General features: G+C 36.7%; 3 protein-coding genes across 5 annotated transcripts; 2 read left to right on the top strand and 1 right to left on the bottom strand.

The window, feature by feature from the left end:
* Positions 1-341: 341 nt before the first annotated feature.
* LOC113494706 (MICOS complex subunit Mic60-like) lies at positions 342-14,363 on the bottom strand. 3 transcript variants are annotated; one of them, XM_026873135.1, is made up of 19 exons: positions 14,293-14,363; positions 13,895-14,084; positions 13,065-13,258; positions 12,511-12,667; positions 11,899-11,989; positions 11,401-11,472; positions 10,540-10,709; positions 9,704-9,830; positions 9,080-9,243; positions 8,213-8,338; positions 7,515-7,587; positions 6,372-6,460; positions 5,952-6,062; positions 5,167-5,284; positions 4,089-4,223; positions 3,217-3,320; positions 2,441-2,542; positions 2,084-2,169; positions 342-1,554 (listed from the first exon to the last, which is right to left on the bottom strand). In XM_026873135.1, the coding sequence occupies exons 2-19, from the start codon at positions 13,937-13,939 to the stop codon at positions 1,377-1,379; spliced, it is 2,142 nt and encodes a 713-aa protein (XP_026728936.1). In that variant the 5' UTR covers positions 13,940-14,084; positions 14,293-14,363; the 3' UTR covers positions 342-1,376. The 3 variants fall into 3 exon arrangements, with proteins under 3 accessions (XP_026728936.1, XP_026728937.1, XP_026728938.1); XM_026873136.1 differs by lacking the exon at positions 14,293-14,363 and adding an exon at positions 14,147-14,217; XM_026873137.1 differs by lacking the exon at positions 11,401-11,472.
* Positions 14,261-15,081, top strand: LOC113494708 (39S ribosomal protein L35, mitochondrial). The gene is made up of 2 exons (XM_026873139.1): positions 14,261-14,353; positions 14,513-15,081. Exons 1-2 carry the CDS (start codon positions 14,332-14,334, stop codon positions 15,016-15,018), a joined length of 528 nt encoding a protein of 175 aa, XP_026728940.1. The 5' UTR covers positions 14,261-14,331; the 3' UTR covers positions 15,019-15,081.
* A 6,067-nt stretch (positions 15,082-21,148) lies between these two features.
* Positions 21,149-25,508, top strand: LOC113494896 (myrosinase 1-like). The gene is made up of 7 exons (XM_026873412.1): positions 21,149-21,252; positions 21,957-22,111; positions 22,527-23,099; positions 23,381-23,623; positions 24,014-24,171; positions 24,586-24,827; positions 25,304-25,508. Exons 1-7 carry the CDS (start codon positions 21,248-21,250, stop codon positions 25,449-25,451), a joined length of 1,524 nt encoding a protein of 507 aa, XP_026729213.1. The 5' UTR covers positions 21,149-21,247; the 3' UTR covers positions 25,452-25,508.
* The last annotated feature ends 435 nt before the right edge of the window (positions 25,509-25,943 follow it).

Raw genomic sequence — 25,943 nt, forward strand, 5'->3', positions numbered from 1 at the left:
GTGCGTAAGATTAATTTGTTTCTTCCTTAATGCTTTTCATGAGATACTCATAAAGCAATCATAATATCTTACAAAATAGGACAGGATCTATCAAGTATACAATAAAAAACAAATAGACATAAAAATCATCTTTTAATTTATTACATACAATATTTTTTTATATTTACATAAATTACTAAAATTAAAGAAAACCTCATGTCCAGTTGCTGGCACCAAAATTTACGGAAACTAAACATTCTGATCGGTTTGACAATAAATGCAGACATTTTTGAGCATAACAAAACCAAAATCTAGGGATTATCGTTTTTCAAGGTACTTTACAAAATTAAAACTTTTTGACGAATACAATTTTTCAATTTTTTGTTACGTTCATCTATACCTCACTATAAAAAAACAGACTTTATACTAAATTGAATTAAATAAATAATCGACTAAACAGCTGTTTAAAATAAATTCACATGTTTTGCTACAAATAGACTTTTATAATAACAACAATATTTTATGGGGGTTAAGTAGCAGTTAAGTTCTTGACTAAGGACAGTTATATTTTTCATTTAATTTATTTAAAAATAAAATATTCCAGCCGGTTTCGGCTGAATGGTCAAAGCGCCCTAGTTGCGACATTATCACCTACAAATCTAAGTAAGTTGACTGATAGTACTAAAGAGTTCTTATTGTACCAGTTACAACACTAGCAGCATTGCGATAAGTTTGCGTTTTTTTTAGTATTTTTATTTCTTTAATACATTATTAATGCAGGACACAATTTCAATTGAGCTATTGGTTACTAAGTTACTAATGCACGATATTTTTTTAACAACTAATCAATTTATTTATTTTCATGCATTAGTAATGATAATGAAGTTCTAAAAATTACTATAGCAATCTATCGCTAATTTAGATGCGATTGTTTTGCTCGGTAATGTGCTAGAGGTGTAACATCGTCGTCGACAATCGATCGCATATATAATTGAAATCGATAAATTCGTAAGTGAATTTTGTTCATCACAATCACGGCGTAAACGTAACGGATGGAATTATCCATAAATAAGACAATATTATATTATTGGTAGTAATTCGAACATTACTCCAAAATAAAATAAAAAATTACGACACCCGTTACAACACACGTCACAGATAAGGTATAATCTTTACACTTACAAAAAGTACAGTAAAGCAAAACAGTTTCGATAAAGATTAACATTGGGTACCATTACCACAGAGGCAGACAAAGAAGATTGTTTAAACTTCATATCTAATTGATGGGGAAATTAAACAATACAAGTTGACGACAAATTGTACCTGGCCTCGGGCGAACAAGATATAAAGTTGATAGTGGTCAGTCCCGAGGCTGCAGTCGGGTAGTCGCTGGCGAGCTACAGGTAGAGCAGGCCGGAGACGGAGGCGTGCGCCATGACGGCCTCGGCGGCCTGGCGGATCTCCAGGTGGCGCCGCGCCGCGTCCGCCCAGGGCTTGGCGGCGGCGCGCGGCGCGCCCTGCAGCAGGTTCACGTAGCGCAGCGCCGCCGGCAGGTTGTTGTGGTCCATGTGGTACCTGCGCGCCGCGGACCATGTGCTATACTACAGGGCTGACCTTACCCGGCTTTGTTCAAGGAAGAAAGCCACCATTATCGTAGTCTACTAAATTTCCAGCGGACCAGGTACGTTTAAAATTGCACCTTACGACAGAGCAAATCTCCTGCCCGCGATACATTCAACGCGGTGAATTTGGCTTGGTGATCTCAACCAATCAGATATATATACAGTTATTAAAAAAAACCATTGTGCGAATAAGACTTACACAAAGAACAATTTTATAAAAAGAGGCTTTTTGCATCGAACTTAACTTTAAAAACTATAAATTACAGATCTAGGAACACTAGATGTGCTTCTATGCTGAAACACACACCCTGTGATGTAACTCTGTGTTCGGCACGCCTGACTATGCCGATGTCAGCAAAAAATTATAGTGCGATATTTAATAGTCATTAAAAGTTACATAATACGCCCAATAAGATAGATTACAGAGTAAAATAACGTATAAATTAGCCTAATTCCAATCAAATATTACAATAATTGTTTACCTCGCCCTCTGGATAATGTCAAAAGTGTCCAATTTCGTGAAATCAATCGGATTGTTCTCCAACTCTTCTTTAGGGATTTCCGAGAACTGAAACAAATTAAACATACTTATAATGTATAAATACTATATACGTAAACTTGAGAAATAAAATCAAACTACTAAAATAACATAGCTTTTATCTTGTTAACGAAGACTTTTTTCCGGAATGGACTATAAAGCACTTTAAGAGAAAGATTAATCTATTATTATTTTTGTAGAGCGTTGTCTCGCTTCCACACCTTCAATGATATTACTCATCGAGTGGGTGGTAGGTCACACGAAACGTAACACCACGTAAACAAGATCATTAACAACTCACTTTCTGGAACAGCAGTTTGGACTGCAACCATGACATGAAGTAGACAGGCAGCGTGGCGCCCTCGCGCCCGATCAGAGCGACCTTTATCGCGGTCTTCTCCAACTGAAACGTTAATAGAGCATTGAAAATATGATAGAAAATCGTTCTACTGTCCTTAAATGTTAACTTATTTAACTAAGGCTCGATTTTTCAATCGTCTTTTATCGGAGGAATAAATATGGTCGTTTAACATATTTTACAAAAACTGTGAATGAATGTTGATAAGCGCTTAACGCGAGAATGGCCCTAACCGATTCGGTAAATTTAGTTTTATAAAGGCTCCTTAAGGTTCACGGAAGGTTTTAATTTATACTAATATTTTAAAGCTAAAGAGTTTGTTTGTTTGTACGCGCTAATCTCAGGAACTACTGGTTTAAATAAAAAAAATATTTAATTTTGTGTTCAATAGAACATTCATCGATCCAGGTTTTAGGCTATATAACATCACGCTACAACTAATAGGAGCGAAGATATAATGGAAAATGTGGCAAAAACGAGGAAAAATATTCATCTCCGAGGGCTTCCGTTCAAAAATTCCTAACTTATATCTTCTAATTACGCGGACGATGTCGCTGCAACAGCTAGTACCTAATAGAAAGGGAGGGTAATGGAGGGGTGGTCAAGGCCATATTTAATCCCAGCATTTCCGCGGAAACTGGAACCAACGCGCGTTGTAAACTGAAGTCCACGCGGACGGAGTCGCCGGCAACAGCTTGTATAGAATGTTATGTGTTTACCTTTTCAAACCTGTCTCGAAGTGACTTCTCAGTGGCGATTCCCTTCTCACGGACCTCGTTGGGGATGCCCTTCAGTACCGTCTCCACAAGCTTGTCGTCCTTTCCTAAAACGAAAATGTTGTCAATTGCGAAAAGCGACCGTCGGCGGACAGTATATGGAATAGTAGTTCAGTGGTAAATATAACGATTGATAATATTGAATTATATAATAATAATTTTTCATACAATTTAAATACAATAGGAGTACAATTTAATGACAAATATTTATTCATCTATCTGAATTAGATAAAAGCAAATCTGTATTTGGAACATTAGCGCTAAATTAAAAATAATCTTATTCATAGAGGTATTGTATTGTTTAGAAAGTAAGTTGGTGAAAGACAACGTTGAGGGTTTTAAAATTGTTATTTTGATGAGTCTTGGCTATGATATGGATAAAACAATACAAGGATAGCTATAGCTACTTCTTCTTCTTCTTCTTATATATAAAAATGAATTGTTGTTCGTTAGTCTCGCTAAAACTCGAGACTGGACTTGGATCGCTTTGGCTAATTTAGTTTTGAAATATTCCTACCAGTGTAGGGAAGGTTTAAATGGTGAGAAAATATGGAAAAATTGTGACAAAGAAAAAAAAAATACTAGGCGGTTAAAACCGCGGGAAACGGCTAGTAGGTACATAAAAATGAATTGTAGTTCGTCTTTTTAAAATTCAAGAACACCTAAACCGATTCGGCTTATTTTAGTTTTGATATAAGCGTAGCAGTACTGGGAAGGTTGAAACAGTTTCATCATTGAACTATGAGGCGGGACGTAGTTCGCTGACAGGGACAGCTAGTATCGGACGGCGTGTGGGAGCTAAGGCCAGTGCGTACCGGCCTTCTCGAGCGCCTTGAGCTCGTTGTCGACCTTGGTGTCGGCGGCGGCGCGGCGCGTGGCGGCCAGCAGCGCCTCGCCGGCCGCCCACAGCGACTGCGAGCGCCGCGCCTCCGCCTCCGCCGCCGCGCGCTCTGCACAACACACACAGCTAGCATTAAACGAAACAAAACTTATGTAACGGCGGTGTATAATTCTTTTGTAATGAGTAGGAACTGTTAAACTCGCGTCAGGACACGTGACCTGATCGAAAATTCGTAAGACGAAAACTTCTTTAGCACAATACTGTATAGATAGCGAAATAAATAAGTATTGTATTCCACCACATAAATGATAGTAATTTAATAGTGATAATTAAAACAATTTGTGCAAAATTATTCAATAACAATGTTAATATTTTATAAGTTTTCACTTCTGCCGGCACTCCCGAAATACAACAAGAAGCTTTTTTTTTGTATCTCTTTTCTGTCACGGAATAACTACATGGGAAGAGACCCTGTGCACGGGGACACTGGTCCAACATGTAGAGGCCTTATTGAGAACTTTAATCTAAAATTATTATTTCTTATTCTTTATTTTATACTTTACTGCACCTAAATAGACACTTGGATCAATATGCTCTTGAAAAAAGGTACATGCTAAACACATTAAATCTAATGCAATGTCCAACAAAACTATCGACATATTTTGTGTATTGAATCTTGTTAAACATAGATAATTATGTAGGAGTGTAAATAAATAAGCATAGTATAATATTAAGGTAAAGTGTCGATAAATTATTTATCTTTTCTTAAACTTATTTTGAATGCAATCTTGCTGCCTGCTAAATTCGATGCAGAAGACTTGAGAGTCATAGTAAAGTGAAATCATAGGACACACAAGTAAACATAGGATCACATACCGATCTTACAGCCTACTTTACATCATCAGTGTTATTAGTTTACAAGTCGCACTAAGCGGCGAATACAAGCTATTTAACTGACTACCACTAATAATCTATCTTTTCACTCAATTTGCACTTATTATACTTAATAACACACCATAACATTTTTCCTGTTTACGTTTAACCAAACTCACGTTTCAAAGTGTGTTCGATAGCCTGCAGCTTGCCGGCCATAGCTGCCAACTCCTTCTTGAATAGCACCCTCTCGGCTTCCACTCTCTCCGAGACAGCGCGGTTGAAGTTAGCCATTAACTACAAAAATGATTGAAATAAATAAATAAATAATAAATTCGGACAACATCACATACATTGTTCCGAACCCAAAGTAAGTTGCTAAAGCACTTGTGTTATGGAATTCAGATACAACGAAGGTACCACAAACACCCAGACCCGCGAAAATGTAGAAATGTGAATTTTTACATTGACCCGACCGGGGATCAAACCCGGGACCTCAGAGCTAGCGACACCTTGAAACCGGTGCGTACGCCACTCGACCACGAAGCAACTAAAAGCAACTCTAAAACAAAGTAATAAGATTGAAATTACAAAAACGAAGTTTGGAATTCGGTTATTTTAGAAACATTTATAAATCATACAATTAATACAGAAATAATGGCCGTTTGCTGGAATAGCTTTTGTTAAAGTTCGTAGTGAAGCGATAATTTCTGGATAATTCATATCATTTATTTGCATTTTATAACTTGGTTAACACAGTATACTACTTTATTACTGTTTTACAGTTTAATTGATTGATAAAGTATCCTGTATTGTTGTTAGAAAGTTTGATAACAAATCAGTGTTTTTTTACCACATCCCATGTAATTTTAAATGTATTTAATTGAACACCAATTATAATTGATCCGAAAAATGCACGGATTAAGAAGACTGTTCTCAAATAAAACGATGTTTATAATAATACCTCCTTTTCTTTCTTGGCGAGACGATCCTGTAATATTTCCTGTTGGAGCTCGCACTGCTTTTTGAGTTGATCCATCGTTTGCCTGTTGGCAGCCGCTTGGATTTGTAGAGCCTAAAAAACAAGAGTGCATTTGTAACCGTCGAACAAGATTGAAGTAAAACTATCCTTTTTATTTCTTAAAAAATAAGACTGTACAAATCCGCGCTAAGGAATTTAATCCTTGTGTGATTGTGTCACGAAGAATTGCACAAACATTCAAGTCACATGCACAAAGACACCCATACTCATGACAAGCATTCATGAATAACAAAAAATACTTGTACAACGTGGGGATCGAACCTACGAAACGTCGAGCACAACACTCGAAACAGCCTTTCAACGAATCTTTGAAAACGCAGTCTAATATGACAGTTATGGTACCTTCTTCATGAACTCGGCTTCCCTCGCTTGCCTCTCAGTCTTGATAACGTCTTCCGCTTTAGCTTCAATTATAGCCTTCTCGTCGTGGCCTAGAACAAGTTATTTATGATAATCTATACTAATATATAAAGCTGAAGAGTTTGTTTCTTTGAACGCTCTAATCTCAGGAACTACTGGTTCAAATTGGATTTATTTTTTTGTGTTGAATAGACCATTCATCGAGGAAGGTTTTAGGCTACAAATCAAGCGAAGATACAATGTAAAATGTGGAAAAAACAGGGTAGATATAACTTATATTTTCTAACCACACGGACGAAGTCGCGGGCAACAGCTAGTAACTGTATATAAACACAACTTCTTATCAGAGTTTACGTAATAAAAACGGTGAAGTACGAGTCAGACTTGAGCCACTGAGTGTTTCGTACAAATATTTACACTGAACTCTATTTTCATTTGTATTATTGTATATGAAAACTTGAACTACCAAGCTATGATGGTTCTAGAGATACAACCTAGCTATAGTACAGATAACGTTAGGGTCTAAGCAGACGGACCCCATTTCATCCGCAATCCAACCGTTACAGCAAGTGTCACACGACCGCACGCCGACTGCAATTGGACCGTACGGTTGGTTTGCAGTTCTATTGCAGTCGTGTCAACTGCATTTAAACTGCATCCGAACTGCAAATTTGCAGTTAGATTGCAGTTGAAATGCAGTCTGTCTGTCTTGAGCATTAGAGTAAGAGGTTAGATAGTTAGAACGTGATCGCAGTATGCATAGACTCTTTTTGCGACTGAGACGGCAATATTTTGCAGCTCTTTCACGACGTGTTAAGTTACATCAGCTGCATTGTAACTTACCTTTAGATTGGAAAAACAAATAACGTCTTGGTTTCGAGAAAACCGTACGATCCTTTAGTACTGGACTCTACCCATAGCTAGACAAGTAAATGTGTAGTTGATATTTTAACACAGATGTTGTACTTCCACTGCCATTATAACAATAATTGATGTAGTAAGAAATTTTAATGGGTGACTATGATATTACCTGCATTTGTTGTGCCATAAGTCCAACACGCAATTGACCGTTTTCTTTGCAACAAAAAATCATTCTTTCGCAATTATTATATGGTGATGACTTACATTCAATAGCCCTGTTGATCTTAAGCTCCCTGATTGTCTGAAGCTCAGCAATTTCGTTCTGCAGGAATTGAATCTGAAAAGGAATAGTAAAACGTGAATATTGTCACCTCTTTAAAAAAAAAGATCTACAGAAACAAGCAAGATTATTTTTTCATAGTGGAATAGGTGTCATTCAATAAACGATTGATTGTGTGAAAGATAATATGGCTGCACAGTTTCTTGTAAGATGATGTCAGATAAAAAAGTATGGAGGTGATATAGAAGACATGCTTTACCAAATCCAAATGAAAATTTGGTATGTATAAGGGAAGGGGAATAACGATGAGTGGTCCGTAGATGGGTGACCATCTTTGTCATAACGAGATGCTCCGTGTATCGGAAGGCACGTTAAATTGTAGGTCCTGGCTGTTATTGATACATCTTTAAAAGTCGTTACAGGTAGTCAGAAGCTTGAAAGTCTGACAACCAGTCTCACCAAGAGATATCGTGTTGCAGAGGTAACTGGGTTGAAGAGGTCAGATAGGCAGTCGCTCCTTGTAAAACACTGGTACTTAGCTGAATCCGACTGGAGGCCGACCATGACATAGTTGGGAAAAGGCTAGGCCGATGATGGGTTTCTTGTAAGATGACGTAAGATAGAAAGGTATGGAGGTTAGATGACTCCAAAGTGCAGGGTTAAGTTGATGAGTGTGACATACCCTCTTGAGCGTGTAGACTAGAAGCAGGTCGGTGTCGCCCTTGATGTCCAGCTTGCGCGCGCACAGGTCGATGCCCGGGAACAGGGACTCCAACTCCTCCTTGAACATGGTGCGGGCTGCCTCCACCTGCGGGAGTTAGCGTATGAGGGGACTGAACAGCTATGTACGAAAGGGTGGCAATGTAACCGCAGTCATTTGAATTCGGGGTACTTGCATCACATGTATATTTCGAGATTTTTTCCACTTTTCTATTTACGTGGTTAATTGAATCGATCACAAGTCAAGTTGTTTTTCTTTTTAAAAGCGACTCCCGCATTAAGGAATTTTTTCCTTGTGTCGCGGGGGATTTTACTAACATTCAATTCACATGCACAAAGACACCCAGACTCAGAACAAGCATTCGTGGATCCCACAAAATCTTGCCCTACGCGGAGATCGAACCCGCGACACGACGCGCTCCGTGGTTTAGCGTGGTGACTTCAACCACTCAGCTATCCGTGCAGTCTAAGTTGTGGGTCCTGGTTGTTAATAATACATCTTTGACAGTCGTTACGGCTAATCAGAAGCCAGAAAGTCTGACAACCAATCGTACTAAGGGGCCCAAATAACTGAGTTGAGGAGGTCAAATATTCACTTGCTCTTTGTAAAACTTAGCTACATCCGGTAAGAAGGAAAGCCAACTTAGCCAAACCCAATATATATTATGTAGTTGGGGAAAAGCTAGGATTATGAGATATAATTTTGAAAGTTATAAAAAGGTATGTCAACCATTAGCAAGACACCAAATTATTCGGTTGCACGATGCGTACTGTTTACAAGTTGTATGTATGGGGTGCTATAGTCCCAAGACGTGAAGTACATCCTCACCTTGCTCCAGTACCTGTCGCTGAGCTGCGACTTCTCCTGCTCCCGCTTGAAGGTGTCCTCTGCGGCGCCGATGTCCGCGCGGAACTGCTTGATGTAGCGCTTGGTGGCCGCCACGGTCTCCGGCGGGGCCTGCACGCCCGCGTTGATCATGCGGTCTAAGGTCTCTGACGGGATACGCGTGTATGTATTACATTATTTGTAATAATGCGGCATTCAGTCCGCCTAATGTATTATGTTTAAATAAATTATTACAATAATTAATTATTTCTTTACTTTTTATAAAAAAAACGTCTCCCGCATAACGGAACTTAATTCATGTGTCGCGGAGGTGTTACAAACATACAATTCACAAGCACAAAGACAACCAGACTCAGGACAAGCATTCGTGGATCATACAAATGCTTGTCCTATGCGGGGATCGAACCGTCGCGCACAGTGAGATTGGTGTGGTGAACTCAACCACTCGGCTATCCGTGCAATAATATCTGCTATTATGTACCTTAACTAGCACTTATGATAAATTTATTTCGGTAAACTGTTGTATGTCGACTTCCCAGAGGTCGGCGTTGATTTAAGTATCGTCAAAAGACCATTAAAATACTCCCGATTAAGATTAAATCTTACCAATAGCGCACTTAGCCTTAGTCGCAGAGTCTTTAGCTTTCTTCGCGACCAGGTCGCGCTGTGACAGCGCACTCTTCATGGTAGAAAAGCAGTTCTTATCTAAATCCGCTAGAGATGATTCTATGACCTGAAATATAATAATAACGATGGTTTGAATCACACTAACGGATCATGAAGCTGTGATAGTCGAGTGGTAAGACTGCAATACGACCAATTCCAATTTTTAAAATTGTGTGCGTTCGCGAAAAGCTCTTGGCGTGCGGAAGGCTATGCTACAACTGCACAAGTTGATCGATCACAGGTTAAGCTACCAGCTACTACTTAATACGGTCGGTCCATGGATGGGTGGCCATATGCGTAAGTCGTAACGGGTTTCTGAGTGTTTCGGAAGGCACGTTAAATTGTGGGTTTCGGACTCCCAGCTGTAATTAACACGTCTTTGAGCGCCGTAACGGGTAGACAGAAGCTATAAAGTCTGATAACCAGTCTGATTAAGGGGTATCGTGTTGCCCAGGTAACTAAGAAAAAAATCTTTCTGCGATTGCGACCACAATGGGCTATGAGTGTAAGGGAAACAAAGAGTGCACCTGTGATTGTGTACCTTGAACAATATGCCTTGACAAGACTGTAGCGTGGTCGAAGTTAAGAAAAATATTATTACTATACTATAACTAAATTGGTGCAATGATCCACGCGGTGAATGTTAAATGATAATCCGTCAAATAGAGCCTTGATTTCGATTAAACCTTTTCTTAAAAACATTGCGTCACGTCGCGTACGACGCCAATAACAAGATAAAGGAATATAAAATAATTATATTTTTTTTGTATACATACCCTGAATAAAGCCTTGTTATAATCTTCGCAGTACTTGATCGCCAGTTTGTAGTTGTCGACGGCGATTTTGGTGTGTTCGTGCATGTCGTGCTCAAGTTCAACTAAATCTTTCGTGATCCGAACAGGCGGCGTCACTTGTGGCTCACACTTGTCCGTTTGTACCACTGTCGCTGGAAAGTTTAATAATAATTTTAGAACTATTGCTAATCCCGGAAGCTCCTGGAATCCTTGAAGGCAAACCATGCTGAGGTCGCAACATAGTTAGAAGAAGGCTATACCGATGATGAATTTCTATTCACAATCGGGTGTCGGTTATGGCTGCAAAGACATTTCTCTCCTTTAATGCAGTCGGATAAAAGTAGCCTATGTGTTAATCCAATTAACCAAATATCTGCATAATAAGTTTGATCAAAAATGGTTCAGCTGTTTGAGAGTGAAAAGGTAACAAACTTACACATATACAAAAAGACGCAACTACTTTCGCGTTGATAATATGAATTTTATAATATAAACCTGCACAAAAAACGACCTAGTGCTTTGGTTATGCCTAACCCAATGATATGGCCATTGGCTTAGCCTACATTGGGGCTAAGGAAGTATAACATCGAACATCGACTCAAATAGAAGAAGGTTTGCATTCTTGTTGAAGGGATATTTTTTGCAAAAGTTTCTAAAAGATTGAATAGCACCATCTTGTGTTTAAAACTAATAGTAAATTGATACTTGAAATACAAATAGATGGCGACACTGGCACAACAATAATTTCTTAAGATAAACAAAAATTAAAAAAATCAAAACATGCAATGGATAGTTTAAAATATAGAAAAATGAGGTAAAACAGCTGTGTTATGTCAAACTTACCTTTCGCATCCACCGATGGTTTTTCAATAGGTTTCTCTTCAACGTAAAGTGGTTCAAACGTGGGAGGCGGTACTGTTAATTAAACACATATTCCAAACATATTAATATGGATTCATTAGTAGGGAAATAATTATGACATGTATTAGTTTTAGGATATTAAAACGAGTGTACTGAAACAAGTCAGGTGGTTTCTATATCTACAATGGGTTTTGGAGTGAATCATTACAAAAACAATGTGTGTATCAGTGATAACCAATTAATATATGATTGTATGACGTCATTTGTCATGCTTGAATTCAGACAACGAAAAAAACAGTCAATTAAATTAGTTACATTCTATATTGTTTCTCTACTTCATGAAATACCCTGTTAATCAATTATGATAAATAATAGTCTAGATAGCAGCGAAAAATAAAATCTATTAGCATTTTAAATCCCAAACGTTATTATATTTCCATATTTTGTTACGACACTGTTGTTGTGTTGATGAATACTTACGCTGATAGTCCTTCTTTGAGAATTTTAATTCAGCATCTTTCTCGATGTCTTGTTCCGAACGGGGGGTCAATTTTTGGGGAGTAACACCCTCCTGAAAACATTATTTTTACATTAACACTGATTTTTCAGGGTAAAATAGTGTTATTTATGTTAGATAAAGTGTGTGATGCAAGACTGAATTAATGTTGTATTAGTTGTTTAGAAACTCTTAAGCTGATAGCGGTTTGGTCTTTGTTTGTTTCTTAAGCCGAGATTGGTTTATGTCAGCTTAAAAGCACATTTGGTTTAAAAGTATTTTAATTACATTCGAGTATTACACAATGCAATTTGGGGGAGATACGGGGTTTTTAAGATGTTACGGCGCGTTACAAGGGCAGCAGGGGGTATTAAACATCGCTTTACGTAACTTTTTTTATTCAAATATAACTAGTAATTTAGAATCTTGCAAAACCACAACCTTTTTCGTCTATGTTTTACAGAGAAAATGTAAAAATTTTACGTCACTTTTAGGGTGAGGGGGACAGAAAAAAGGCCAAAAATCTTCAAAAAATGCGTTATATAATACCTGAACGCTCTTATTAATACTTTTACAAAATAGCAAAGCATAATTACCTTTCCAAACGCAAGGTGACTTAAGTACGTAGTTGTTCTGTTGAACTGATTGACAGCAGCCTTCCAATAAGTGGTGTTCTCCTGGTAAACTAGAGCCACAAAGTCGTTAGCCAAAGGGACATTTGACTCTAGCCAGTTACGAGCGTCGGGACTGTTCCTGTAAATATATTTTAGGTTTATAATAACAAATAATTGATAAATAATTTTCTGAGTTTCTGTTTCACAACAGAAACTCAGACTTAAGGATTTAGTTTCTTAATGCAGGAGTCAGTTTTGTAAAAAAAAATGCATAAATATTTTTGTACCACAAAATAATAAATAAAAATAGTACACTGATTTTAATGTCACTATAATACTACATACTTTAAACACTTATAAAAAATACATTGCTGAATTCCAAAGATTGTGTTATTATGTATTAGTTTCAGGATATTTAACATGAGTGTAAACAATGCAATGGAACAATTTAAGGTGGCTCGTAGATCTTTAATAGGTTCTCGAGTGAATAAGTTGTATGTGTTTTGTTATACCATAATAGTATACACATCACTTACTTAGCGTAAACCACAGCGGCACCAGTAAGTACCGTAGCTCCAATAGCTCCCCAAAACAGCTTGTGACTTTTGGGTTTTGGCGGGGGAGCCTTGCATGGGTCAGATAAGGGTTTCTCCTGTGTGGCGTACTGACGCCGTGGAGAGCGCATCACTATCATGGCGGCACAGGTCCCATCGCTCATGTGCCGCCGTACCTAAAAAAGAAATTTAAAATGATTATTATGTCTGTTTTGAATACCTTTAATTTAAGTTTTGAAAGTGAGTCACTTAATCATCTAGGCTGGAATGAATTTCAATACAATTTTTTCTGCAACTATTGTAGATGCATATCTACAATAGTTTAGGTAAATCTTAAAAATATTGCAGAATTTACTCGATGTATTTACATTCTGTACTTAGAAAATATTCTAATTTATTTTTTGGAGTACTTATTTAGTCTATTAAGTTTTTACAGGCAAAAATTAATGCAGTAACAAGTAAACAAAATCAGGCCAAAGTTCATCTTTTTTTATATTTATTAATTATCTGTCGCATATCTGAACACAGCCTTAGGAAAAGTTTGTAGGTTATTTATGAAAATGACGTTAAGATTGTTATGTAAGGGACAACAATATCAAGGTCTATGTTTATGTTATTGATAACAAAAATAAACTTTAATATCAATAGAAAAAACTAATAGAACCTCCATTATTATGTAAAACATTAGAAAACATAATCAAAACAATCAATTTAATAGGGTCACTGCAGCCTGACGAAACACTTGTAATACTACAATATAGGGCAAAAATCTACAAAATCACAGGTAGCGTAAATATATAATTTGTACATACCAATACTAATTTAGCATTAGTTATGTGGTTCGTAAATTTATACATTTTTCGGCACAAATCTCTTTCCACTTAGGCTGTCAAAATTCAGAGACTAAAGAAGAGCGACCACGGAGCATATAATGTTTTTCGTAGGTCTGTTTCATAGTCAGGTTCATTTCCACTAATTTAGACACATTAGTCGAATATGATTCTGAAACAACAACACGTATTGCATGGATATCGTAACGAACACTGTATGAATTCCTTACTTACTCGTAACTCCATAATCAGGAATAAATTATTTGGCAACGTAAAGAAGTGAATTTGTTTGAATGTGTTTCGATTGATTATAAAATAAACTGTCACAGTTTGACAACTCGAACATCACGAAGTGACTAAATGCAACCAACATCACTAACCAAAATATAATTTCCGTGGATGGGTTTTGTTTTCTGAAAATGTTTCGTTTTGCGATTTCTGGTAATACTATTTTTATATTAAACAAACACTATGGATTATAAATCAGTATTAACTTTAACTATTAAAAATATATAATTTATTGCCTTCTATTTTGTTGTGTAACAATTTTACCAACTTGTTTGTGACGGCTTTTTTTGAGGTTATTTTTTTATTTTTCAGCTGTTCGCACTATACGGCCTTTTACGGTCCCTTTCAATGCTGCCAAGATTATTTGTCACAACTCAAGGAGTTATGCGACTATCAAGAATGTACCCATTTTACCCAACACAGTTTTACAACCGAACTCCTTGCTGAAAAACAAACAGATCTTGGATATATCAAAGAACTTGAATGCTGTACCTGTTAGAACTGTGACTAAATTCAGTTTGAAAAGTGGTAAACGGAAGACTGTGAAGGCAGTTGTGAGGAGGTTCTTAAGATTGAACTGGGGATGTTGGATAAGAACCAAGGTTGGTAAACAAAAAAGGATGTGGAAAAAGAATCCGGCACAGAAAAGGCGCCTAAAGCAACATGTCTTTTGTAATGCCACTCAAAGCACATTATTAGATAAGATGGTAACCAAATTCTGGAAGAAGCCCAAATATTATGTTGAGGATCCTTACGCTCCTTACCACACTAGAGAAGAATTCAGTATCACGAGGAAGAAGCCTTTTGTTAGACAATAGTATTCTCATTAGAAAAGTTAGAATAAATATTATTTAGCAATAAAATAAATTATTCATTGTTTATTTTATGTATCACTCAATATACCTACTTGAAATAGTTTGATTTCCTATTATACAACAGTTCCGAGCCTGTCCGGGATTACCAGACAAAAGTAATCACTGATTAACTTAAAAACTTTTACACAATCCTAAGTAAAAGGAAAATGATTTATATACTGATGATGACTACTGATGATTCTGAATGCGCTTAGTTAAATGCCAATTGCAGAATTTGTAAAAGGCATTGAAAAGCTTATTATAATTTTAGGGGCGCCGGCAGATGGTTCTCATTGGCGAATAATCCTCCGATAAGCTCGATATTCTCCTGTTGACCTTAATATGGGTGTACCCCAAGGTCTCTGGCTAAAGCAGTAGAAGGGGCCCGGGGTGTTTTTATTCGGTGGAAGTCCGACAGCCCACGCCGTGCCCTCGACGTGGGTTGAAGTCATTAGCGTTTCACCCCGAAAAAAAAAAGGTCGCATTCTTTCTTTACTTTTCCTGTTTTTCACAATGGCATAACTTCAACAAACATCACTATGCCTACGGCTTATAGGTAGCTTAACTTCCAAGTCAGTATCGAAACATCTTTGGTGGTGGATGCTATCAACACAGATTCTGATTACCTACATGGACAGAGAACGGAAGGGTTTGGTTTAACCTTGACCATCAATTACCAATCAAGCCGGCACAGCCTGAAAAAAGGGTTGGGATGACCTGGATTTATTTTTTGAGAGAGACAAGTGGAAGAATAGTATTGAGGCCTTTGCCCAGCAGTTGGACATGTATCTCTTGTGTCAGGATTGAACAAGCAACGGCAACCGACATACATAATGCAGAAAGTAAGCATGGCACAAAACAGAACAATTCTGCTATTTACAATGGTCGATGAATGAAAGGCAGTTGGATTAAATTTAACGCTATTTGTATTCTCCCAAGAATTTTAGCAATACAATAATTGGAAATTCATCGTATTGACCGTGAGTGTTCCGCCCCGTACTTTGTATTATGATTAACAGAATACGAAGTATCATTTTAGTCCAATTTCCATTCATTCATCGGCCATTATAAATAGCAGACTGTTGACAACTTAAAAGTCTAATGAGAATGATCTCTTTTATCTTACATATATGCTTAGTTTTAAAGTGCCTATAAGCCACCTTTCATGGAAATGTACATGTGATATGTTTATTTTACACTCACCTCTGGTAGAGTGGCACTCGACTTACCCATAAGGTTTAAGGCACATGTTGCGAGAAATGTCGCGCAAATTACGATACATTGATAGTTTTGGTATTTATATTTCATGATTATCGATACATCGGACTAGCCTATTGATCTGGCCCTGACTGTTAACCGGAGGCCGTGGGTTCAACTCCCATCCAGGACAAATGTTTCTGTAATGAGCATGATATTTTGTTTTGCGCACAGAGTACATTCTAGTTTTGTATCTGGTCATATTATTTATGTAAGTCTATCAGTTGTGTAGTATTTACAATACAAGCTGTGCTTAGTTTGAGACTAGATGGCGTTAAGAAAAAGTTCTAGGATAGAATATACCTAAACACCCATACCAAAAATGTAAACTCGGGAAAATAGAGTAGAGCGCCACCGAAAAGCAAACAAAATAACATACATGGCGCTTAAGTTATCTGGAAAGCCCGACTTAGTCCAAACACTTCGTAGGGGATATTTTAAGCAAAATATGTTATTTTGATAAGATACATTATATCAGTTATACGTATGCGGTATGATTGAATGTTTACCGTAAATACAAATCGGTCAGTAAGAGACGGAATTACAATGCTGAGGGTTGCGTACAAATACCTATTTATATTTGCAAAAAGGCTACCCCGCATTAAGCATTCGTCGATAACACAAAGGCTTGTCTTAGGGTGACAAATCAACATTGAGCTATGCTGCGCTGTGGCATGTTTGGTTAACTCGCTCATCTAATATTTTAATGAGGGTACAAACAAATCAAGAGGCTTCGCTGTTTAAAAACGAAGCATTCTCGAGCGAGCTTACGCGGGGATCGAACCCGCGGCACGTTGCGCTCACCGCTCGGCTACCTGTGCAATCAAATCATTAAGTATTTATTTATAGTATTTCTTATAGCGGCGACAGTAAAATAACATCTTTGAAAATACAAACTGTCTAGCTACCAACATTTATAGAACACCTCCATGCATACCAAGACCCTCTAGCTAGACTGAAGGACGGACAGACAGCGGAACCTGTAATAGTACGAGTATAATAGGGTTCCTTATTTACTCTCACTGATCCCTAACAATAAGATAGATCTCTGATATCTTGAGATTAGTTGAGGAGTAGTTAAGCTTATCTATTCTTTATCCGTAGTATGTATGTATTTATGTGACGCAGTTATAGAACTACGTCAATAGTTAACCGAAGGATTAATTTCGTCAATTTTAATTAACCTATCAGGGCCCCAATTCTGCTATTTACAATGGCCGATGAATGAATGAAAATTGGCTCAAAACGTCACTTTTCGTATCTCTTAAGCATTTTTCCAACATAAAAATTGGAAATTTAGTAAGGGACGGTACAATCAAGGTACCTAATGAATGTTCAAATATTGTGTTCGCAAAATGCTTAAGAGAATAGAAATAATTTCAAATTTAATCCAATTGCCATTCATTCAACGGCCATTGTAAATTAGCAGAATCGGGGCCCGGGTATTTAGTTATTCACCAAATTTTAATGCAACTTTTACCTTCGTCTAGAAAAAGAACGATTACTTGCATATTTATATTTTTCAGTTTCGTTTTTTGGAATACTGGCTTAAAATATAAAAGGAGCGAGGGAGGGCGGAGATTTTAAAAACACTTTTTGTATTATTACTCACAAATATCACACTTATCTAAGAACTATATTACAATGAGCTAGTTTATTTGCACCGGTGTCTAAAACAGACCTATCAAACGAAAATTTAAATAAGTCTGGTGGATGTATAAATAAATTTACATTTTTTACATACATCAATTACGATTAGGGGAAGGTGGGGTAAGACGGGGACCTTAAGGTATTTCATAAATAAAACCCATCTTTTTTAATTGCACAACGTAGGAACTTTTATTAATTAAATAATCAGTCTTTCTTCTTTTAATAACAATCAGTCAAAACAAAAAAAAATAAGTTCTTCTCATAAAAATATAAACTTTTAAAAAATAACTGAATCACCCCATCTTACCCCACCTATAGGGTAAGATGGGGTATACCCCTGGGGTAAGATGGGGTATAGACTATTTAAGCGCCGTCATCTTCACAAACCGGGCAGATATGTTCAGCTTCGTCATCGCTGTCTTCCACTCCTGCACAGACACAATGCGCTCACTTGCCTCAAGTACGATAAGTGATACAAGTATGATAATCGGAATACAAGCCGCGACAGTATAGACATTCTGTATCTTCTTCTTCTGTGCCTTTTCGCTTTTTCGGTTTTTCAAGTTCTCTTTATTGTTATTTTTGTCATTTACTTTTTGTTTGTTACATGTGGTTTTAGTTTCTACCTATTTTAGTTTTCCTCTCATTCTTTTTTATATAGAAAAGCAGTAATAATAGCTGCTTTTCCCCTTCTTCGAACTTGTCTTGGTCTTTTTTCGGCGAATCGCGAATAAGGCATTAACTTTTTCGGGCTAACCAGATGGAATGCATCATTATCTATATAATCATTTACTGTTGCCTGCTTGAGACATGAGGTTGAAGCAGTTGGTGGAGGTGGAGAGTTTGCTAAATGATTTACGGCGGTGTAGCCATTTAAGCATCAGGAAATGACAACATTACTGTTTTTGGAACTGTACTATAAAAAAATAGTTAATGTTGAATGCAATCTCAATACAAACTGAATAACAACTCAGCGGATAAGATCGGGTACCTACCCCGTCTTGCCCCACATAAGTGTCCCATCTTTCCCAAACTGGACTTAAAAGTTGTATTGAATTTTTAGAGGTTATAAATCAAAAGAAACCGGCATGAATTATTGAGTTTACAATAGTAAAATAAATACAAATTAACAAAAAAAATATGTCACACATTATGTTTATCATACATTATAACAGTCATGCACTTTATATGCTTCAATAATTAGATAAAACCACTTCAAATTTTAAAAATGTACTTACCATGAAGAATCGTGCGCTCCTTCGAACAAACTTTTTGCGACTCTAACAAGTACTGATAAATACGACTAGATGGCGTCAAAATAACTTTTCAATTAATACTGTATTATATATTTTTGGAGGGTCCCCATCTTACCTCGCTACCCCGTCTTACCCCACCTTCCCATACTTACCTACATATAAGTATAGTACCTAATAGTAATTTAAAAATAATAATCTAAACGTGACCTAGAACTTTGTATTTATGTGTGGTAAGCATTAAATTACTAGATACTTACATATTCTGTGTGCTTGCTTTATTTGTACTCGAAAAACCTCTTCTTAAATGCTTAGTAAGAAAAGAGTCGAGTTTGAAGCAGCAAACATACGTTTTTAATATGATTGTGGGTTAAAACTAAATATAAAGCGACGTAGGTATTAAACCACATTAAGATATGACTACTTATTTACTTACCTATTCTTGTCGAATGTCGATAAATTCCTCCTAAACTGCTAGACCGATTTCAATGAAAAGAACAATCAAATCGGTCCAGCAATGCCTGATAAATTGGAATTGTAATCCAATTTCCATTCATTCATCAACCAGCGCCAATAGCTGAATTGGGGCCCCCGACTGATTTGAATGTTTTTCAGCGCCCTTTTTGGTTTGGATTCTGGAATCAGCCAGGCAGAACTCAGCTAGTCGGAACTTTTAGTATTTCATAAACCTAATCCTAGCCGTATTAGGTATATGAATAGCTAATACTTACCTATGGTTTTTTGGATGGCTTTTGTCATAGGTAAGTAGGTACACCCGGTAAGTATATTATGTAAAATTTCACATCAATTTCTCCGCAAGAACAATAGAAAATAAAAAGCCTCAATTCTGAAAATAGAACCGAATAAATTCAAGATTTTTTTGTAAGTTACCGTTAGTAATATTTTGGTAAATACAAAGCATTTTATCATTATCTCATCAATTGTCAAATGATATGCTCTTCTTAATGTTACGTTCTCTAGGTGATATGATTATCGCGATCACAATAATGTCTGTGTATGTTACAGTAATTTACCTATTTATTTATTTACACCAAATTGTTGGACGGTACATATGAGTAGGGAGCCCCTAGCTCGCTGGACTGATGACCTTAATATGGTTGCTGGCTCAGACTGTGGAAGGCAGAGAAACTGGGCCCCGATTTTGCTATTTTACGATGCCCGATGAATGAATGGCAATTGGATAAAATTTGAAATTATTCCTATTCTTTAAAGCATTTTGTCAATACAATCATTGGAAGTTAATTGTATTGACCTTTAATGTACGATCTCGCACTGAATTTCCAATTATTGTGTAGAAAAATGCTTAAGAGAATACGAAATAAATTGGAATTTTAAGCCAAATTTCATTCATTCATCGGCATTTGTGAATAGCAGAATTGGGGCCCTGGTGTTGTGGCGCAACTTGGGAGACGCCTATGCCCAGCTATGGGCCTTGATAGGCCGAATTGATTCTTTGAACGGTTATATTACAATGATTATATATTGTAGGAGAAATAAATAAATAAAAACAAATAAATACTGCTATTAATTCAAAAACAATGACAAAGGTCTACAAACTATAAAATATACAAAATAAACAACAAATTCACCTTTCGTTCATCAACTCATTGTAATTAAATAAACATTATTTTTTAATGGTGTGGTTGTATTGTGATGAAGTTTAAGGGAACGTTCGATCTCGACTCGAAGAACCCCTTTTGAACCCTAAAAAACGTTTCAAATAAATTTATAAACTATTTTAATTTAGTTTCCTTATTGTTAAAATCGCAGCTAAGTCGTTGTTTGACAGAAAAGATTAGGTAAAGATCCATCAGTATCAACCTTATCTATCTCAAAATACCTACTTTGGTAAGTTTATATTTTGCCCAATTGTTAAATATATACCTGTAACGTTCTTATAATATTGCTTTAAATAAGTCGGTATCGAATTTGTTCCTTGACTTGTCGTGCGAATTTAATGTAGTTATGTAAAGTTGATAAAGCACGCGTATTAACTAACAAATAAATACGAAATGTGGTGAGTGTTTTTGTTTTTAATTTGTATATGCTAAATGGTATTCTCAATTTTTTTTATTAAGCTATTTTATCTTCTTCGACAAAGATACTTTTTTTTTTAAACGAGTAACATTGAAGTCACATGCACAAAGACACCCAGACTCAGGCCAAGCATTCGAGGGTCACACAATCGCTCGTCCGCGGTGTAAGCGTGTCCGTGCAGTCAATATTTCCGTCAGATTGCCACTAGGCGGTTCTGCCCTCGATTGAGTTTGATGCAAAAATGTTGTTAAAAGAATCAAAAATAAAACCAGAAAAACTGGATTGCAGTTGTACTTTTTACACTCTATCTAAAAGTCAGCGAATTAATTCCACAATATACCGCTCGTTCTTCAGTCATACAACTTTCATCTCAATCAATGAACGATTCTAATTTAGCTAGCAAGATTTGATGATAGAAAACGGGACAGGTAAAACAAAAGCTTATTTAAACCGTCGTACTAACATATTCATTGATATTAATAATAATTTTAGCTATTTTCGCACAGACAAACTGTGTAAATAATTTTGTGGGGCTCTTCAATAAGTTACCTAGTAGTTGTCATAACAATATAATAAAAACGTCAATAGATAAAGAGTGCGGTTTAAAAATAACAGTCTGAAAGGGGTTTCTGAGGGGAATTTACGGTTCTTTTTTAATTACCCAGATCACATGTTTTATTTCAGGTCCTTTCACCTAGTGACTGCTATTTTGGCAGTTTCCTTGGTATCTGCTAAGGAGTTGCGAAACTTGGGAACAGAGGAGAGAGAAATACCAGAAGGATTAAAGTTGGGTGTGGCTACAGCATCATTCCAAATTGAAGGCGGTTGGGATGCTGCGGGTATGCTTACTTTTCCGTCTATACGTCATCATTAGATTTTAATATTCCACTGATGGGCGCAAATCTCACTTTTTTATGCCATTCCTCCGAGTACCTTTCCATTCGCAGTTATTCTACTAAATCTATCTTTTTTATATCGCATATCCATCTCATCCTCGGCCTACTGTCACAAGTCACAGTGTCCGGGACAGGTTCACAGTTGAAATTTTCCCAGTTCCCATGAATCCTACTTGCAGTGTTTTTATTCAGATCCTACCAATTGCGTATATAATATATTAGGAAATAAGATGTGTGTATCGAGGCTATACTTAAATTTGGAAGGTCTATTAAATTTGAAGACAGCTTGAGTGATACTAGGTACTGACGAAAAAAACATAAATGCCAATCTAATGTGCTACTTATTTCTTATTCTCAGACAAATCTCCAAGCATTTGGGACGTTCACTCCCATATCCCAGGAAAAATAGAAGATGGTACAGATGGAAACGACACGTGCAAATCGTACGAGTACTATCAACGAGACATTAATATGTTAAAGTTCTTGGGGGTTGACTTCTACAGATTTTCCATTTCATGGCCAAGAGTCTTGCCACACGGATATGCCAATAAAATTAGCAAAGAAGGAATTGGTTATTACAGTGACTTAGTTGATGGATTGCTGGCCAATGGGATCCAGCCAATTGTGACCATGTTCCACTGGGATTTGCCACAAGTTTTGCAAGATTTGGGAGGATGGGCCAACCCCGAGATCGCGGTATGGTTCGAAGACTATGCTCGAGTTTTATACGAAGCGTTGGGTGACCGAGTCAAAATTTGGATAACTATGAACGAACCAAAGCAATTCCTTATATTTGGATATGGAACTACGAGATTTGCCCCGGACATCATTTCAGCTGGAACTGGTGATTATTTGGCAGTCAAGAACATGCTGATAGCTCATGCAAGAGCTTGGCACTTGTACGATAAGGAATTTAGGGAAACTCAGAAAGGTATGATTCTTTATTTGTTTTAATAAAAAAAAAATAGACTTTTGGTTTATCTGAATAACAAACATTGACGATGATAAACTGCTTTAGGTTTAACAGAACTTTAGACGAAACGAAAGTTTGTAAATAGACTTTACTTTAAATGAATGAATTATAATTAATGTTAAAAAAAATAAGTTATTCAGTTATAGAAAAACCAGATTGGATAATATCCTCTTAATTTCATAACTTCTCAGTGTTATGACGGCTCTATTGTAAATATAATGACGTAATTAATGTTGCAGGTATTTGCGGCATAACAATTGCTACAGACTTCCGTGAAGGAGCAACTAACTCTCCAGATGACATTGAACTCGGTAATCTGGTTATGGACTTTGAGGTTGGATTCTACAGTCACCCTATATTTTCAAAGACTGGTGGTTTCCCAGAGAGAATGATTAAGCGTATCGCTGAAAAGAGTGCTGAGCAAGGATTCCCAAGGAGCAGACTGCCGGAGCTGTCGCAAGATGAAATCAATTTTATCAGAGGTAAAGATTACTAGAAAAAGAGAAAAATGGCTTTTAGTTTTTTGGAATATTATATTAGTACTAGCTGACCCAGCAGACGTTGTTTTGCCTAATAAATTATTTCTAGTTATAAAACAATAAAAACAAAAAATTTCGTCCAAAAAATAAAATATATTTCTTTATTGTGAGCAGCCCTTAACATTTAGGGGTATGAAAAATAGATGTTAGTTGATTCTCAGACCTACTGAATACGCATATAAAATTTGGTAAAAATCGGTTAAGCCGTTTCGGAGGAGTACGGTAACTAACATGGGAATTTTATATATTAGAAGATTAGTATTAGAGTATTACATATTCCGATTTTGTCCAAGCGAAACTGTTAATGAAGTGAATGTTTTCTTAATGTTTCAGGAACGAGTGATTTCTACGGCTTTAACCACTATTCGACAAGATTCTACACGACTAAAGGCTACGAACGGGGAATGTATCCAATTCCATCCTATGATGATGATATTGGAGCAGTCAGTGACTACGGCATTTACAAAGAGGCACCTATCCGTCATACTACTGTAAGTAACAAAGTCAATATTTAAATTCCGTCAGAGTGCATCACTGGCAACATAGAACCTAAAACCTCACTGACCTTGCTTGAACGAACTCATGTCTTAGGCCCCGGAAAGAGAAAGGGCCTTAGGAGTTCTCTGGCGCGAGGCCAATTTATCCTTAAATCAGGAGGGCACGGAATTCCGTGCCCTCCTGATTTAAGGAAACACTCCAATTTAAGGGTACACAATCCAATTGGATTGTGTACCCTTAAATTGGAGTGTTTCCTGTTGAGGTGAACGATTGTAGAAGTGTCTTAAGAGGTTAGAGGGGAAGGTTTACGGGTCTTAAACTCTAGCCAATTGGTCCTTGAAGACATAACAATAGACCAAGTGAGTATATCAGCTTTAAGTGATAAAAAACCGTATGTTCCTTTTCAGAAAATACCCAACGGCATGCGAAAAGCCCTTAACTGGGTGAAAGACAACTACGACAACCCAGAAGTATTTATAACGGAGAATGGATACGGAACGCTTGGCGGGAAAAATGACGTGGACCGAATTGATTATTACAAAGACTACATAAATTCAGTTTTGGATGCTATTGAAGTGGATGGGTGTAATATAACTTACTATACCGCTTGGAGTCTTATGGACAACTTTGAGTGGGATTCTGGACTCAGGTATTTATATAAATAAAATGTTGTGTCTCTAAATTTTACGAAATCTTCTTAAATGCAAGGATTGGTATACTGACCCACTTTACATGGCGTAATGGATCATGCAAGATGAGTATTCGTGCAGTAAGTACGCGTCATTCAGGGCTACCATTCGTGGATCAAACAAAATAATGTTTGTCCCCGGTTTGACGCGGTGATCCTTATTACTCGGCCATCTGTGCAGAGTTAGCAAAAAGTATGTTTCATTCATCTTTGTACCTTCCACCACGACTATTTAAAGTAATATTATTGCTGAGGTGAAAGCGAGATGCCAGTCTACGCTGTGTATGTCTCAGTTTCGTTTCCACAACCCCTAGCCTTGGCGACAGATCCCTAGTACCTACTTATCATTAAGTCAGTAAAGTAAAATTTATATTATAACTATTTTCACTTACGACATAATAGTTATTAAAAAAAAACCTGATTGTTTTTTGTTTTAGTGCAAAGTTTGGATTGTTTGAAGTGGATTTCGACGATGAAATGAGGACCCGCAGACCACGGCATTCAGCCATTTGGTACAGGAACTTGATCGCTACGAGAAAACTTGCATTTACCGACGAAACCCATGTCGAAGAAATCTGGTTTTAATGAAATCTATTTATTGACAACGGAATAAAGTTTTATAATTTTTAATTTGCTATTTAGTAATCGAGTTTTACTGTCAAGATTCAGGCTTCAATAATGAACATCAAAGAAATACTTTATGGTATTATAAGGATATGGAATTTACGTATTATTATATAGAATTTAAATATTTTAGTGGGTTTACTTACCACTCACAACATTGTGAAAAGTTGACTATAGGTACCGAATGTGCCAAACCATAATAAAACATAAATAATCACATACCAACATATATAACACGGAAACTCTGAACAAACATTTCTAAGTCGCTTGAGCAAGGAATGTAATTCATCTCGTAGTGGCCAGTGGTCACTATACAAAATCTAAGTCCAAGATCATGCATACAAAAAAATTGATTGATTGTCTATCTAGGGGGTTAGCGCCATTGTTAATATGTTATATAAATCACGCAGTTAAAACCAAAGCTGTACATCATCATGACCAAAAATGACGCAT

This window comes from Trichoplusia ni, chromosome 6 (assembly GCF_003590095.1).
Source record: "Trichoplusia ni isolate ovarian cell line Hi5 chromosome 6, tn1, whole genome shotgun sequence".
NCBI lineage: Eukaryota > Metazoa > Arthropoda > Insecta > Lepidoptera > Noctuidae > Trichoplusia > Trichoplusia ni.